Here is a 16,848-nt window from a genome sequence, read left to right on the forward strand (position 1 = left end):
ATCGCGGTTACGATACCCGCGATCCGACATTGTACAAGAAAAACAACAAAAATTTAAAGGTTAGAATTTTGTTCCAATTTAAGCAAACTGATTGTCAGTGACTAGATTTTAACTATAGTGGGCTATTGAATAGGAATCCCAGTTCTGAATTTAGGTACAGAAGTAAAATTCAATTAAAAAAAACACAATTTATTAACACAAAACCAAATACTTTTACAAATATCAAACTTTTAATGATTGGAACAAAATTTAACACGAAAGACACAAAAAGTAAAAGTCAGTAATAAAGAAAAACATAATTCAAACCAGACCACGATGAATACAGCACAAAAATCAGTAGCGAAATGAGCCCAGTGCTCGCGCGCGCTCAGCTTTTATAGCTAAGCTCATTAAGAGAGGTGGCGTGACCTAAGAATATTATATTATATTATATTATATTATATTATATTATATTATATTATATTATATTATATTATATTATATTATATTATATTATATTATATTATATTATATTATATTATATTATATTATATTATATTATATTATATTATATTATATTATATTTTATTATATTTTATTTTATTTTATTTTATTGAGCTGGTTCTTCCCTGTCTGTACTGCAAATCATTGTCAAAGTAAGGAAATGGAACTGCACATTCTCGTAACTAAGTATGTGTTAATTGTAGAGAATATATTACAATAAGAATTTTCTTACCAAAAAAAACCACCAAGAAACTAGGTGGTTGCTCTCTTCAAAGATTAACAATATTTTGGCGTGTAAGTATAAAAGTAATTGCAGTCCCACGCATTTCTGGATATGCTTTTTTCTGGTTGAAACTTGTTTCTAGGCAAATCTAAAATTGATTGCGGAATTTTGTTGACTTTTGTACTACACCTAGGTACATTGCAGTATTAAAAAGATTGCTTTAGCAATAAGGCCGCCTTTGCACCCTCTTGTATAGTTTCTTCTGTAGCTTATATATAGTTTCTCTGTAAGTATGTATACTATATTTGTGTGTGCAATAAAGTATAAGTACCCTTATTATAAATGCGATAGTGTGTTTGTTTGTTGGTTTGTCCTTCAATCACGTCGCAACGGTGCGACGGATTGACGTGATTTTTTGCATGGGTATAGATAAAGACGAGAAAGTGGAGAGTAACATAGGCTACTTTTTATGCCGGAAAATCAAAGAGATTTTAAAAACCTAATTCCACGCGAACGGAGTCGCGGGCATCAGCTAGTCTATATATATAAAAGGAAAAGGTGACTGACTGACTGACTGACTGACTGACTGATCTATCAACGCACAGCTCAAACTACTGGACGGATCGGGCTGAAATTTGGCATGCAGATAGCTATTATGACGTAGGCATCCGCTAAGAAAGGATTTTAGAAAATTCAACTCCTAAGGGGGTGAAATAGGGGTTTGAAATTTTGTAGTCCACGCGGACGAAGTCGCGAGCATAAGCTAGTTCTAAATAAAATAAAAAAGTTACTGCAAATCGCCAAATTCTTTCAACTTGTAGCACTGGTATCTGTATTGAATAATGTCGGAAGTTGGCGCACAAAGCTTGGCCAAGTGCAGACAATGGTCGCTCCTGACCATTCCCACCACTCCCTTTATATCTACCATCAGTGACACGCGCTACTTCGACTTAGGATAGTCAAAAAGTTACATGGTAAAACCAAAGAGATACAATGGAATCAGAATCTTTAAAAATATGAATCGTAGGCGTGAGAAACTCAATTCAATCCAATCCAATCCATCAGCCTGTTTGCGTCCACAGCTGGTCATAAGCCTTTCCAAGAGCGCGCCACCAAACACGGTCCTCCATCTTCCTCATCCATCCGCTCCCCACCACCTTCTTCAGGTCATCGGTCCAGCGTGCTGGGGGTCGTCCTGTAGGACGTGGGAGACTGAAACATAATAATTAATGATACTTATTTAAGTTTAGTTTAGTTATTATAACTTATTAAAGACAGGGTAAAGTGGGTTTCTCTGGAGGAGGCCTTGACCTGAAAAGGGTTCTTCATAAAAATAAGCATAGCACTAAATTTAAATTATTATTTTATGTTAACGTTTAGTAATTTTAAGTTTTATTTAATTAATCCCATAATATTATTGTAAAGAGAAGAAATAAAAGGCTTTTTTATTTTTTATTTTTATTTTTATTTATTTATTATTTAAGTTTAAGGGTTTGTATTTTAAGGGTTTAGGTTTTTCAATAATCCAGTGGGGACAACTTAAATTTTCTGGGATAAAAAGTAGCCTGTGTCCTTCCCCGGGATGTAAGGCCCGATTAAGGTTTAACCGATTTATGTATATGAAATTTGATACAGAGGTAGAATGCATCCCGGAAACTGACATAGGCAACTTTTTATTCCGGAAAGTAAAGAGTGGATTTAAAAAAATCTAAATCCACGCGGACGAAGTCGCGGGCATCCTCTAGTTTTGAATAATACCTACTTAATAAAAAAAAGTAAAAAAAGTAAAAAAGTTTAGTAAATTATGTGAGATATTATGCTTGCTGCACTAAAGAAGTTGTTGATTGGCTCTTTAATAATAAATCTGATATTATAACCATAGACAGTAGAACATTATAAAAAAGAAGATTTAACCTGCAGTCTTCATTCACCTAGTACAAACCGAAAGAGTATTCCTTTAATAATTTTCATTAAATATTCTAACCGAGTCCGCCCGCCCCGCGAGCTGCCCGCAGGCGTTGTAAACTAGAATAACTTGTACGGAAAATGTAAACTGGTTTAATTTGCTACGGAATACTTTGTATAAGAAAATAATATTATGCAAGAAAACGTGCTGATGTTGTTATTGCATATTTTTAGAAGCCACATTTATTGTGGAAGTGCATTAATGTAAAACGAGTTTTTTGTTCACGTTAATTACGGATGACTTTATTCTCAACCAATTGAAGAAGTTTTCGTTTTTTTTTTTTTCGTTTCTCGGGTCAATGACCCACCTACGACACGGCATTGACTCCGAATGACCTATTTACGTTTTACGTAAATGTCGGTCCGATGTTTTATTTGCAGTATAATATAAACATACCAGAAGTGAAGCTAAATATTAATCACAGCGCGCAGAGGCTTATCGAGAGTTTTACTTTTTATAATAACCTATCTGCAATATTATCTTGATTAGGGCACATTATAATTGCTATTGCAAGTTGCAACCACTCAATAAAAATGACGACCTAAACACAAAAATCATTTAATAATCAGTCGAGTCTCGAGTATTGTAAGCTTTCAAAAAATCCAGGATTATAAAAAGATTTTTCGCGTTTTTGGCTGTGATATCTTATCACTATTATCAGCACTATCTATCACCTTGTCATAGTTTTTGCTAGCGTTCTGGCTACACCCTGTATTATAAGTGACTTAAATGTTACTAATTCGATAAACCTCCAATATTACGTAGGTAACATGAACTCAAAGACATTTAAACTTGTGAGACGTCGAAGAAAACCCCTTTTACAAAGCCGTTAACACTTTGAAGGTTTAACAACAATACATAAATCACTGTGAAAGCGCCTTTAGCACTCAATGTGATTACGTCGTGATTGCATAAGGGTGCGTTTCCACTGACGCGGAACAGTGAAAAGTGACAATTATTTCCATTGAAGCGGAGCGGGGTGGAGTGGAGCCGAGCTGAGCTGACTAGACTATGTTCCGATCAGTCAAAGTCTACCTTACGCACCGCGCCGCACTGTCCCGCTACCCTCCGCTTCTTGCCCTCCGCTCGGCACAACAGCATGCTCGACTCCGTTCTGTTCAGCTCGGGTCTGCGTGTTCATATACTGGCGGAGAGCGCGAAGCGGAGGGTAGCGAGATGGTGCGGCGCGGCGGTTAGCGTAGGTAGTTTTGTCTGATCGGGACATGCCTCAATGCAGCTCTAGACTACTCAATTCAGCTCAGCTCCACTCCGCTCTATTCCGCTTCAATAGAACCACTTGCCACTTTTCACTACTCTTCTCCACTCCACTCCGCCCAGTCAGTGGAAACGCTAATGCAGGTCTAGTCTGCTCAGCTTAGCTCAGCTTCACTCCGCCCCGCTCCGCTTCAACAGACACACTAACAACTTTTCACTGCTCTTCTCCGCTCCACTCCGCCCGGCTCCATGTCAGTAGAAACGCACCTTAAGGCGGGTGCATACTGGCATTATCGCTATTGCATAAGGCGGGAGCACACTAGCATTATCGCTATTGAAAGCGCGGCCGCTGCACACTCGACGCTACATAATTAATTGCTTGTCTCTTGACCCCCGCCTGAGTGCATAGAGTGTGTATGCTTTGGACAGTACATTAAAATAATAATATAATCATGTTAATATCATGAAAGCGTTAAAACGCTCAACAAAATTAAAATATGGTAATTTTCCAAACGCATTTGTGCTGCGCTGCGCAACGAAACGCGACGTGACAACACGTTTCTCTCCATACAAACTCATAACGTAAACTCAAATCTAAATCTACGAAGACGAAACATTGATCAGTTGTTGTCATGCGTGTTACTTCTTTTCGAAATAGATGTTTCTAGATAATTTTAAATATCAAAAATTGCGGAACCGGCAGTATTCGAACCTGCGTCTTCTGGGTTTCGCGCCCGACGCTTTTACCGCTAGGCATGAAGTGTAGGTAAAAACACTATCAATAAAAATTATAAAAATAAAGTACTTAATAGATGTTGGTCAGGACGTCCACGTGGAAATAGGTTTTTAATAACCCTCTTTTGGGCTTCGCCGTAGTCGGATAAAAATCTCAAAAAACCTCTTAGATTTTCCGGAACCAAAAATAGCGTACCTATGTCCTTTCTCGGGATGCAAGCTACCTCTGTTCCAAATTTCGTCAAAATCGGTTAAACGGATGAGCCGTAAAAAGTTAGCAGACAGACACACCCTCACATTTGTAATTTTAAGTACCTATGGATTTTAATATTAAACTGTAGTATTTATCATTGACTACCATAGAATATTTAATAGTTCCTTCTGGTTACTAAAGAGAGGTCATTAGGTTGTTAGGTACTACGGAGAGGTCTTTAGGTTCTTAAAATGATCTTGGCATGTCTGTAAGTTGATAGGTCTGCATGTGTTGTCTCTCTGCACGGCGGCTATCTTGATTTAGCCAGCAGCTGTCATCCCATTGTTGCTGTAAACGGATTGTGTAACATTTTACTTTCCAAATAAGGAAAACACCTTTGGAAAGTCTTTATGTTCACTTGTTTGAAATCTTTTATCAACTGATAGACGTCCACTGCAGGACATAGGTCTCTTGTAGGTCCACAACCCATGGTCTTGCGCCGCCTGCATCCAGCGGCTCCCTGCGACTTGTCTGATGTTGTCCGTCCACCAACGTCTACGTCTTCCGGTGTGAGGTCGCCATTCCAGCACCTTGGGACCCCAACGTCTATCGGTTTTACGAACTATGTGCCCTGCCCATTGCTACCTCAGCTTCGTAACCCGTTGAGCTATGTCGGCTAATCTAGTTCTCCTACGAATCATCATCGCTCTGTCCATCGCCCGCTGAGTGACTCTGAGCTTTCTTATGAGGCCCATAGTTAGCGACCTAGTCTCGGATCCATATGTCATCACTGGCAACACGCACTGCAAATCTTTTATAGCTTCTAAATAATAATATTATTAAGGGCTTAATATGTTATAGAAAAGTCACGGGATTTTTTGTCCTCGTCTGATGGAGCTTTAAGCGTTCCTGTATTTTATGGGCCACTAAAAGTAAATTTCCGCTGGTCGCGCCCAAAGCGACTGACGCGGGCTGAAGTATGAAATACGAAACACTATACTGTACTAGCTGATGCTTGCGACTTCGCTCGCGTGGTATTAGGTTTTAAAAAATCCTGTAGGAACTCTTTGATTTTCCGGAATAAAAACGGTTCTTAACTATAGGTAGGTTTCCTCACGACGTTTTCCTTCACCGTTAAGGCGAGTGATATTTAATCTCTTAAAACGCACAGTCATAACTCCAAAAAGTTAGAGGTGCGTGCCCGGTTTCGAACCCCCGACCTCGCGAATAGGAGTTGGATATTGTACTCGTAACCACTAGGCTATCACGGCTTTACGTCAGTCAGCTACAGAGTGATTATGTAGTCAAATCCCCCAAATGCCATGAACCAAAACATTTTACATCCACATTCACACACTGCAAGCATCAAAACCGCAGCGCGAGGTGTTTCATCGGTCAATTCCTCGCATAATATCCGGAACTACGGACATGGCTGACTGTGCACTGTGCTCACCGCAAACGCGATCAAACGCTTGTGCGAAGGTAAACATTAGCTATACTAGCTAAAGTGCCCTGGCTGCGCTGGGATGCAATTTCCGAAAATCATTAAGTCAAAATCAAAACCATCGAAATAGATACAATTGTACACGTTCTAGGCTTCCATACCATCCCCCTCCCATAGCCCTACCAACCTCTCGGTTATATGGGCCGACTCGCGGCAGAACACCCGTTCGGTGCTTTCTCTTGGCGTTTTCCTTCCTTACTTAATAGGTAGACAAATGATATTTTCACAGCATGTGTATTTTCTATTGCCGCGGCCGTTATAACAAAAAATATTAAGACTTTCAAAATGACCACCATGGTTATTTCTTTAGATGGTACGGAAGTACGGAACCCTCCATGTGCCAGCCTAACTGGCAATGGACCGATTTTTGTATGGCCCCACCAACCTCTTGGTTATATGAGCCGAATCGCGGGAGGGCGCCCGTTTGGTGCTTGCTCAAGTTCGAGTTCAAGTCTCAGGGAAGATTAATGAAGTTCTGAGCTTTTAACTCCACGCGGACGAAGTCGCGACTTTATTCAGTATGTTTACAGTTCCCAAATTCCAGTAGAATATTCGCAATAATATTATGAATATTATTCTAACCGCAAGCCGGCTGGAGCGAAGCGGTGACGTGCGCAATTTCAGACGCAATTTCAAAGTCATTTAAGGACTTGGAACCAGAGAAAGCGGAAACAATTTTTAGGAATTATTTATGAGTTTTAAGAAATCAAATATCACTTGCTTGAACGGGTAAGGAAAACATCGTGAGGAAACCTGCATGACAGTTCTCCATAACTTATTGGTTGACGCAGCATCGCAGTGCGAATCGAAAATAATGATAGAAATACTATACAATAATACATTATTGTACTTATTTTTGTTATTACTTTTATTGTAGATTTTAATTATTTTTATTGTACCTATTTATAATTTTATTGACTTTTGTAATAATATGGGTACATTTTGCTTGAAATAAAGAACATTATTATTATTATTATAACATGCTCTCCGAACTAGGTAAAGCCTTAACATGCCATAAGATAAGTGATACATGCTGTCCTACATGAGATTGTACAGGAGCCGTGTGTAGTCTCGACCGTACCAAAGCGAGACCTTCCACCGAGCGGTTGGTCCTGCTCGGTACCGCCAGCTGGGCAGACTGTTGTGTCTTGAAACTTCTATATATAGTGCAGATTGCAGAAAACTCCGGTAGTGCGATTCAGATTTGCGTGTTCTACTTTCACTTCCGAGGATGGTGCTCATGCTGCCATCTAGTGAGAGCAACGTGAGTAGTCAAGGCTTGGGGTCGTATCTAATGATTGCTGATCGGTTTCTTCGTACGAGTGAGAAGCGCCAACTGCTAATTGTGGTGACCGGCATAAAGGGCCCAGTACACAATGGCGTATGTTGGGCCAGCCTTCGCAATGCACAAATGTAGGCCACGATCACTTGGTGTTCACACATTGGCGCATGGCTCATTGCGGCCTGGCGAGGCACTTGCGATGGACGTGGAAGTAATTACGGCCGCGGCTATTTATTTATACATATACTGCTTAATGCAGTGAATTATTTGAGTCCCAAATTACGGACTCTGATTGATAAAAATCTAAAAACTGAAAAGTTTCTTCATTGCTCCAGGAAACCGACATTTTGGGCGATGAAAAATAGTTATATATAATAGGTAGTTACTAGCACGCAACAAAAAAGTGTACTATCCCGATCAGCGGTCGGAGGCGAACTAAGCAATGGGCGATTGTGTGAACACCATACGGCCATGCTACGTTACGATTCCTTTGAAGTGTGCCCAAAAAACCGACAACTTGCCGATTGCGCGCCAAGATTGACAAATGTCCGCCAACATGTACCATAACCAATGCCAAACCATGGCCAACATACGCCAATGTGTACTGGCTGCTTAAGATAAATAAATTCACACGGAACAGTCTGTTCCGTGTAAATCCATGTATTTCATAGGGGTACGGTTTACCTAGTAGTTACGACGCGACGTCCGCCTCTTATTCGGTAGGTTGGGGGTTCACTTGGCTAGCGTGGTGGATAGTGGCCTAAATCTTTTTCATTCTGAGAGGAATTACACAGTTGGACACTTTTATAAAAACTATCAAAATTTTGGAAATTCTTTTAGCGATATTATTATAATGTAAGTACTTTGGTGTAAGAGGGACCTTAGCCAAACCAATCTATTCATCTCAATCTAAAAGTGCCAGAACTTATATCTGTATCGCCGTATGCATGATGTTATACGAGCATGTTTATTACAAAATATAAAGGAGACTGCATAAACACCTTTCAACTGTGATATCATCATCATCATCATCAACATCAACCCATCGCCGGCTCACTACCGAGCACGGGTCTACTCTTAAAGTGAGAAGAGTTTTGGCCATAGTGTACCAGGCTGGCCAAGTGTGCCTAAGGGGGTGAAAATAGGGATTTGAAATTTGTGTAGTCCACGAGGACGAAGTCGCGAGCATAAGCTAGTTTCATATAAATCGGTAAAACAATTGAGCCTTTAAGAATCCCGTAGGAACTCTTTGATTTTTCGGGATAAAAAGTACCAAATTTCATCAAAATCGGTTGACCTGATTGGCCATGAAAAGCTAGCAGACAGACAGACACACTTTCACATTTATAATAATACTAGCTTATGCTCGTGACTTCGTCCGCGTGGACTATATAAATTTCAACCCACTATTTCACCCCCTTAGGGGCTGAATTTTCAAAAATCATAAAGTCATAATAGCTATCTGCATGCGAAATTTCAGTCCGATCCGTCCAGTAGTTTGATCTGTGCGTTGATAGATCAGTCAGTCAGTCACCTTTTCCTTTTATATATTTAGATTTAAGTATGGATTGGGTTCTGTACATTGTAAAAGGCCTCTAACGAGTCGTATAAGAAGTAAGAACACACGATTAATAACGTAGAACATGAGTGAATCGTCAGCCTCTAGTGATTTATGTTCGTTCCTAAACGATCAAGCTTTCTAACTCCACTTCAAGCTGAATAAGAATATTTTCAGCTAACTTTACCCTCTGACGTTGTCTGCATAGTTTCACAAATCATTATTTATTCATAAAATCGATGTGGGCAATGTACTTTGCCCGCCATGAAAATCGAACAAATTTTGGTTTTAATGTTGGGTAATTTATCAAAAAAAAAAATTACCAACATAGCGAATCTATATATATAAAATTCAAAGTCCTGACTGACTGACTGACTGACTGACTGATTGACTGACATATATATCAACGCACAGCCTAAACCGCTGGTCCTAAAGACGTGAAATTTGGAGGGTATATTCTTTGTAAAGAGTAGGTATCCACTAAGAAAGGATTTTTCGAAATTCCACCCCTAAGTGGGTTAAATGGGGGATGGAAGTTTGTATGAAAGTCCGTCATTTTTCAAGTTATTGCATGAAAATTGGTATTTGGGTTTTCGGTCACAAATGAAGAAATACGTGTTTCAGGATTTTTATAAAATTCGCCCATAAGGGTGGTAAATTAGGGGATGAAAGTTTGTATGGGAAAGTTTTAATTATTGATATTATTAACTTGAAATTTGGAAAGTAGGTTTTTTTTGAGGTTAGGTGTCAGCTAAGAAACGATTAGGTATGAGAAAATCCTGATGTTATAATGCTTGTTTCTAAAATAAAAATGCCATTTGTTTCCTGTAGGCCACGCGGGTGAAGCCGTGGGCAGAAGCTAGTTTGCTTATAAATTGCTTTTTGGCCAAAGTATCTGAGCAGCAAAGTTGGCTAGATTGACGGTTACTATACCATTTAGGACCTCTTATTATATTTAGGAAGGTGGAATAAGCCCTTTAGAGACAAAGATGGAATACTTGATATATCTAAGACTAGCTTATTCTCGCGACTTCCTAGGACCAGTGGGTTAAGCTGTGCGTCAATAGGTATATAAGTCAGTCAGGACTTTGAATTTTATATATACAGATTTTTATTCTATGTGTGTGGAGCTGCTAGTCTAATCCTGTAAATTGAGGGACCTTTGACCTTTTCCTATATTGTGAAGATTTTTGATACATACCACAAAATCTCACGGCTCAGATTGAATCTTCTTAATTCAAATGAAAAAGGTCGAGACCCTTTTAAAGATTATCCTTTTATCTAGATCCTATCAAAAGGCCTGAAAAGCCTAAACAAATTCTCGAATCTCAGCAATAGAAAATAAGACAAAGACAGACCCAATACAAAAAACCGGCCAAGTGCGAGTCAGGCTCGCACACCGAGGGTTCCCGTAGTACAGTCGTATTTTTTCGACATTTTGCACGTTAAATCATTAACTATGATTCATAAAAATAAATAAAAATCTGTTTCAGAATCCACAGGTGAAACCCTTTCATATGATACCACTTGATATACTTAGTTAATACTAAATAAATAAGTAAAGTACTTTATATAATTGATAATTGAAAAGACTATAAGTATTAGTTCATGACCACAATTTTTTTTGTGTGATGTAACCACCAATTCAAGGTTTTCAGATTTTTCCTCTAATGTCTGCTATAAGACCTACCTACCTGCCAAATTTCATGGTTCTAGATCAACGGGAAGTATCCTGTAGGTTCCTTGACAGACCGACAGACAGACTATAAGGGTTCCGTTTTTCCTTTTGAGGTTTGGAACCCTAAAAATGTTGAGGGAAAAACCAAATTGTGGTTGAATGATAAATGAATTAAAGCCGATTCTATCAAAAGCTATTTACCGAGCAAAGGGCCACGCCAAGTTTTAAAATCAAAGTTTATGTTGTTAGCAAAGTTTGATTTTATTTAAGAGGCTTTCACAAGAACTTCAAGTCGGAGTTTTTGTATTAGCGGTTAAGAGTAATGTAAGACAAAAACAAACGCTTAACACAATTTTCATAAGCTAAAGAGAAACTGACGTAGTTGAGAATTAAGATACGTAAAAGTTTTCAGGTGATAACTTCAAACTAGCTGACGCCCGCCCACTATCGGGATTCTATATAGACCTATAATATACATATATACATAGATATATACATAGACCTATAATACACGCAATATATAATATAATACAGGCTATATATACTCGTAGATGATTTTAGAATATTAGATAGATAGACTTTCCCGAGATGCATGCTATCTTTGTACCTTTCGTCAAAATTGGTTAAAGATATATTCACAGATGTGATCTTCTGTTATCTATGGTTATATTATTTCCCACTAAACACTACCCATATTATGTGTAAAGTGTGTTTGTTTGTTGGTTTGTGGGTTTGTTGGTTTGTCCTTCAATCACGTCGCAACGGAGCAACGAATTGATGTGATTTTTTGCATGGGTATAGTTAAAGACCTGGAGAGTGACATAAGCTACTTTTTTAAAAACCCAAATCCACGCGGACAAAGTCGCGGACATCAGCTAGTCAATCATAAAAAATCATAAGTATAACATTCATTTTACGTTCCGCAACCAACGCGATTCACCTAAATCATTATCACAAAACAAAATGCCGAAAGTAAAAAATCCAAAACTCCAAAATCCAATCGAGAAACAATTCAATAAAGTCACCAGATATCACTATTACTTCTATTTTTTAATATTTTCGAGTAAAATTCCAGTTTTCTGGCACGTTTTGAGTCTGATCTTTCTGGCTCCACCGATGGACTACCACTGTAATGTGACCGGTATAAAACATTATGTGAATTCGACAAAGAACGTGTGTCCATGTGATGAAGTATTATGGGATAGAAGCGTATTTACTGAAACTATGCAGACGAAATTCGGATTATACTGCGCGAACAATTGGTTGATTAGCTTTTCCCAAAGCATAATGTATGTGGGATTGCTAGTCGGAGCACTAGTGTTTGGATTCTTGTCTGATAGGTATATTTTTTATCGTCTACCACTATACTTTTTTTTTTTTTTTTTTTTTTTTTTAATTCACATACAAGTTAGCCCTTGACTGCAATCTCACCTGGTGGTAAGTGATGATGCAGTCTAAGATGATAGCGGGCTAACCTGGAAGGGGTATGGCAGTTTTTAGTAAACCCACACCCCTTTGGTTTCTACACGGCATCGTACCGGAACGCTAAATCGCTTGGCGGCACGGCTTTGCCGGTAAGGTGGTGACTAGCCACGGCCGAAGCCTCCCACCAGACCGCTTCTATGAGACTTCTACTATGAAGTAGAAACCTGGAGTTGATACCATGTAACAAATATAAAATATATAAATATACTATGCCCCGGCGAACTTCGTACCGCCTAACAGTCGATTCTTTTTCAGGAATTTTTTAAAAAAAATTCTCTTTATAAGAACCATCCTCATACTTCAAGGAATATTATACAAAAAAGAATTAGCGAAATCGGTTCAGCTGTTCTTGAGATTTGCGATCAGCAACACATTTAGCGATTCATTTTTATATTTGAGCCTCAATAGCTCAACCGGTATAGGAGTGGACTGAAAACCGAAAGGTCGACGGTTCAAACCCCGCCCGTTGCACTATTGTCGTACCTACTCCTAGCACAAGCTTGACGCTTAATTGGAGAGGAAAGGGGAATATTAGTCATTTAAAAAATGGCTAATATTCTTTAAATATATATATATATATATTATAGAGATTATTAATAATGTTATATCTTGTACAATGATACGGAATCCTTCGTGTGCTAGTCCGACCCGCACTTGACTGGTTTTCCATTTCTCAGATACGGAAGGTTATCTATGTTCTCACTAAGCTGTCTAATACTGGCCGTATCTGGATGTCTGGTCAGTGCCATGCCATCGGCTGCGGCGTACACGCTCATGCGTAACATTGAAGGAATCGGTACAGGTAAGTACCCTGCAGAAAGTAATGTACATGGACCCTTAGAAGGAGTTTGAGGATTTGTAGAGCATTGTCTCTATCGTTGAGATCCACAAAACGTCATGTATGAGTGACTGAGATAACGCACTAAAAAGCCGAAATGTCATTCTAAAGGCCGATATGCATTATTTTCTGCCGCGTACTGTACTTAGTATCCCGCTGTAAAACAGATAAGAGCCGTGATAGACTAGTGGTTAAGACGTCCGCCTCCTCTTCGAGAGATCGGGGGTTCAGTCCCGGGCACGCCTATAAATTTTTTGAAGTTATGTGCGTTTTAAGCAAATAAATATCACTTGGTGTAACGGTGAAGGGAAAACATCGTGAACACAGGCTAAAAAATTAACGCACAATTAACAAAAATTAGCCCAGCGCAAGTGAATTAAAAAAAATGGCGAGCAAACGAGCAGGTGGGTCACCTGATGTTAAGTGATTACCGCCGCCCATGAATCTTTGCAGTACCAGAGGAACCACCAATGCGTTGCCGGCCTTTCAGGAGTTTGTTAGTCCGCCCCTTAAATAACCCCATGTTGTAATCTAATGACCATTAATTAATTAATGGCATTTGGATTAATTAAGCTTGTTTGCACCTCGCACCGGAAGACGCAGCATTGGAAGACCCCCCCACTAGATGGCCAGACGACATCAGACGAGTCGCAGGGAGCCGCTGGATTCAGGCGGTGCAAGACCGTGGCGTGATGGAAGTCCCTATAAGAGACCTATGTCCAGCAGTGGACGTCTATCGGTTGATGATGATGATGAAGTTAAGTTTGTTTGAATAAAAAATCTTTTTTTTTTGCATTTTGCAACTAGCTGATCCGGCGAACTTCGTACTGCCTAACAGTCTATTCTTTTTCAGGCAATTTTTAAATTTTTCTCTCCGTAAGAACCATCCTCGTACTTCAAGGAATATTAAAAAAAAGAATTAGCGAAATCGGTTCAGCTGTTCTCGAGATTTGCGATCAGCAACACATTCAGCGATTCATTTTTATATATAGAGATTTTACAGGTGGTGCCATAATAACATCCTACGTACTCTGCATAGAGTACACTGGCGTGAGACATAGGGAAATCGTGACGGCTCTATTTCACATACCTCTCAACATAAGCCACTTGACTTTGCCTGGTATATCGTACTTGTTGCGGCATTGCGATGAGTTCCAGTTGGCCCTGTCTATTCCAGTGTTCTTTTATATTGGAATGCGATGGATGGTTATGGAATCTCCGAAGTGGCTGATGGATAGCGATCGTATTGATGAGACCGTGGTTGTCATGGAGAAGTTTGCTTCTTTGTAAGTATTTAAATTTTAATCAATGAAAAAAATTATAAGTTCTATATATATGTCTCACACTCTGCTTTACTCACGTGTTTAGTCGACGTTAGCCCGATTAGTTTCGAACCCATTCGGGGTTTTTTTTCACAGGGACTCAGTTCGCGTAGGTATGTACGCGTCGCGGCTGAGACGGTCGCGGCGTCAGTACTAATAATCCATACTAATGTCTGTCTTTCTGTCTGTCTGTGCATCTACTAGCCTTTAACGGCCCATCCGTTCAACCGTTTTGACGAAATTTGGTACAGATATAGCTTGCATCCCGGGGAAGGACATAGGCTACTTTTTATCCCGGAAAATTTAAAAGTTCCCACAGGATTTTTAGAAACCTAAATCCACGCGTACGAAGTCGCGGGCATCCTCTAGTAAAAAAATAAAATAAACTTTATTATAAAAAAAATCTAAAAATGTTTGTCAGTATTGAAAAAAAATGTTTTTTTTTAATTATTCACTTTACATTGATTAAAAGAAAGGACGGTCACAACTGCTTTGGTTAGAAACTGTTACAGTTGTTAACGCCCATCTCCAGATTGAGAAATTACCTAAAAAAAAGAACAATGTGCAAAATCATTCAGATTCATATCTTTTCAGCACTGGAACGCCACGTGAAAACATCAGAACCCAAATAGAAGAGTATCACGCGCACCATTCACCCAAAGCTCGGAGAAGATTAAAAATCTGGCATGTGTTCTGCCACAAAAAACTTGGCCTTAACTTTTTTTATATGTCCATGATATATTTTCTATGTGGCATGGGTTACTATGGTGTATCCCAATACATTGGTAAAATGAGTGGTAATATCCATGTCAATGTTGCTATATCTGGTGCTATGTTACTACCAGGTACAATAGCTTCAGTATTCTTAATCAAACTGTTGAACAGAAGAACATTTTTAATATCTACAGTTTTTCTTTCCGGTGTGTTTATGATCACAACTATATGCGTTCCGTTTCATTATAACTGGTTAAGGGTCTTCATTGCGTGTATCTGTAATTGCTTCTTTTTCATATCTTTCATCATTGTTTTTCTTTTCGGCGTTGAATTGTTTCCGACATCAATCAGGAATTCGGTTTTAGGAATACTTTCCGTTATATCGAGAGTCGGACAAATAACAGCTCCTTCGATAAATGCGTTATCAGAAAACGCCTCTGGGGCTGTATTCGGCGTGTTAGCGTTAATTGGTACCGTTTTTTGTTTTTTGCTACCAGAAACAAAAGATACTGAGCTTCCATCATCGCTGGATGATACAAAAATACTGAGCCGTGGTAAGATACACCTTGTGGAGGATGTGCCGATGACGCAAAATATTGCTACATCAAGCACGGAATGAAAAGTAAAAGTGGTATAGTTGATCAATGAATACAGACTCATATTAAGAAAGATCAAAGTCACTCAGCGGGCGATGGAGAGAGCTTAAGATCCGATATCAAGCCCTGCCGATTCCGCAATTTTTGGTACGCATTAAAGAATTATTTTGTTGATAACGATTTTTTAATTATTATTTTGTAACTTAAGATTAGTCAAAAATAAAACAATATACAGTATCAGTTACTTGTTTTCTTAGATCACTTCAAGTTTTACAGGGAATGTGCTCATGAGCTGTTCTATGTCCCCCCCCTTACCTGTCTACCACCGTACCGCAAGACGCCGCCGGATGATTTTCTACTCCTATGTTCCTTATACGCATGGCTAGGGTCTGGAATACTCTTTCGAGATCAGAGTATCCTGGCGATATAATCCGGGTCTCTTTAAAACAAGATTGAATAGGTACCTTCTAGGCAAATGCGTCCCATCTTAGGCCACATCATCACTTCCCATCAGGTGTGATCGTGGACAATGCGTACGCCTATAATGAATAATCTGTGATAGCCTAGTAGTTAGGACGTCCGCTTTCTAATCGGAGATCGGGGGTTCGATCCCAGGCACGCACCTCTAACTTTTCGGCGAAGGAAAACATCGTGATTAGACCTGCATGCCTGAGAGTTCTCCATAATGTTCTCAAAGGTGTGTGAAGTTTACCAATCCGTACATAGCAAGCGTGGTAGACTATGGCCAAAACTCTTCTCTCTGAGAGGAGACCCGTTCTCTGTAGTGAGCCGCCGATGGGTTGATGATGATGATGATGATGATAATGAATAAAAAAGTTACCTATAAAACATTGCTTATAAGAGTTTTTTCCTCGATCCGTTCAGCTCGTTCGATATAAGAGAAATGCCATAAAATATGCTCTCTTGTGACATTGTTATTTTCAATAAGCTCTAGTAATGAAAAAAGTTTTTATCACCACAATACTGGCTCGGCTTCGGCAAAGTTGGAGCAATAAGTGGCAAATAAGAAAATGCTTTGTTCAAAATTTTACTTTT

General features: G+C 39.1%; 2 protein-coding genes across 2 annotated transcripts in view; one reads left to right on the forward strand and one right to left on the reverse strand.

The window, feature by feature from the left end:
* The window catches only part of LOC117983160 (solute carrier family 22 member 3-like), a 295,991-nt gene that overhangs the window by 187,571 nt on the left and 91,572 nt on the right, over window positions 1-16,848 (reverse strand). The gene's annotated exons all lie outside the window — the stretch shown is intronic.
* On the forward strand, window positions 11,797-15,815 carry LOC117983056 (organic cation transporter protein-like). The gene is made up of 4 exons (XM_034969512.2): window positions 11,797-12,177; window positions 13,000-13,124; window positions 14,164-14,446; window positions 15,077-15,815. The coding sequence occupies exons 1-4, from the start codon at window positions 11,801-11,803 to the stop codon at window positions 15,813-15,815; spliced, it is 1,524 nt and encodes a 507-aa protein (XP_034825403.1). The 5' UTR covers window positions 11,797-11,800.

Source organism: Maniola hyperantus, chromosome 6 (genome assembly GCF_902806685.2).
Source record: "Maniola hyperantus chromosome 6, iAphHyp1.2, whole genome shotgun sequence".
Classification (NCBI taxonomy): Eukaryota; Metazoa; Arthropoda; class Insecta; order Lepidoptera; family Nymphalidae; genus Maniola; species Maniola hyperantus.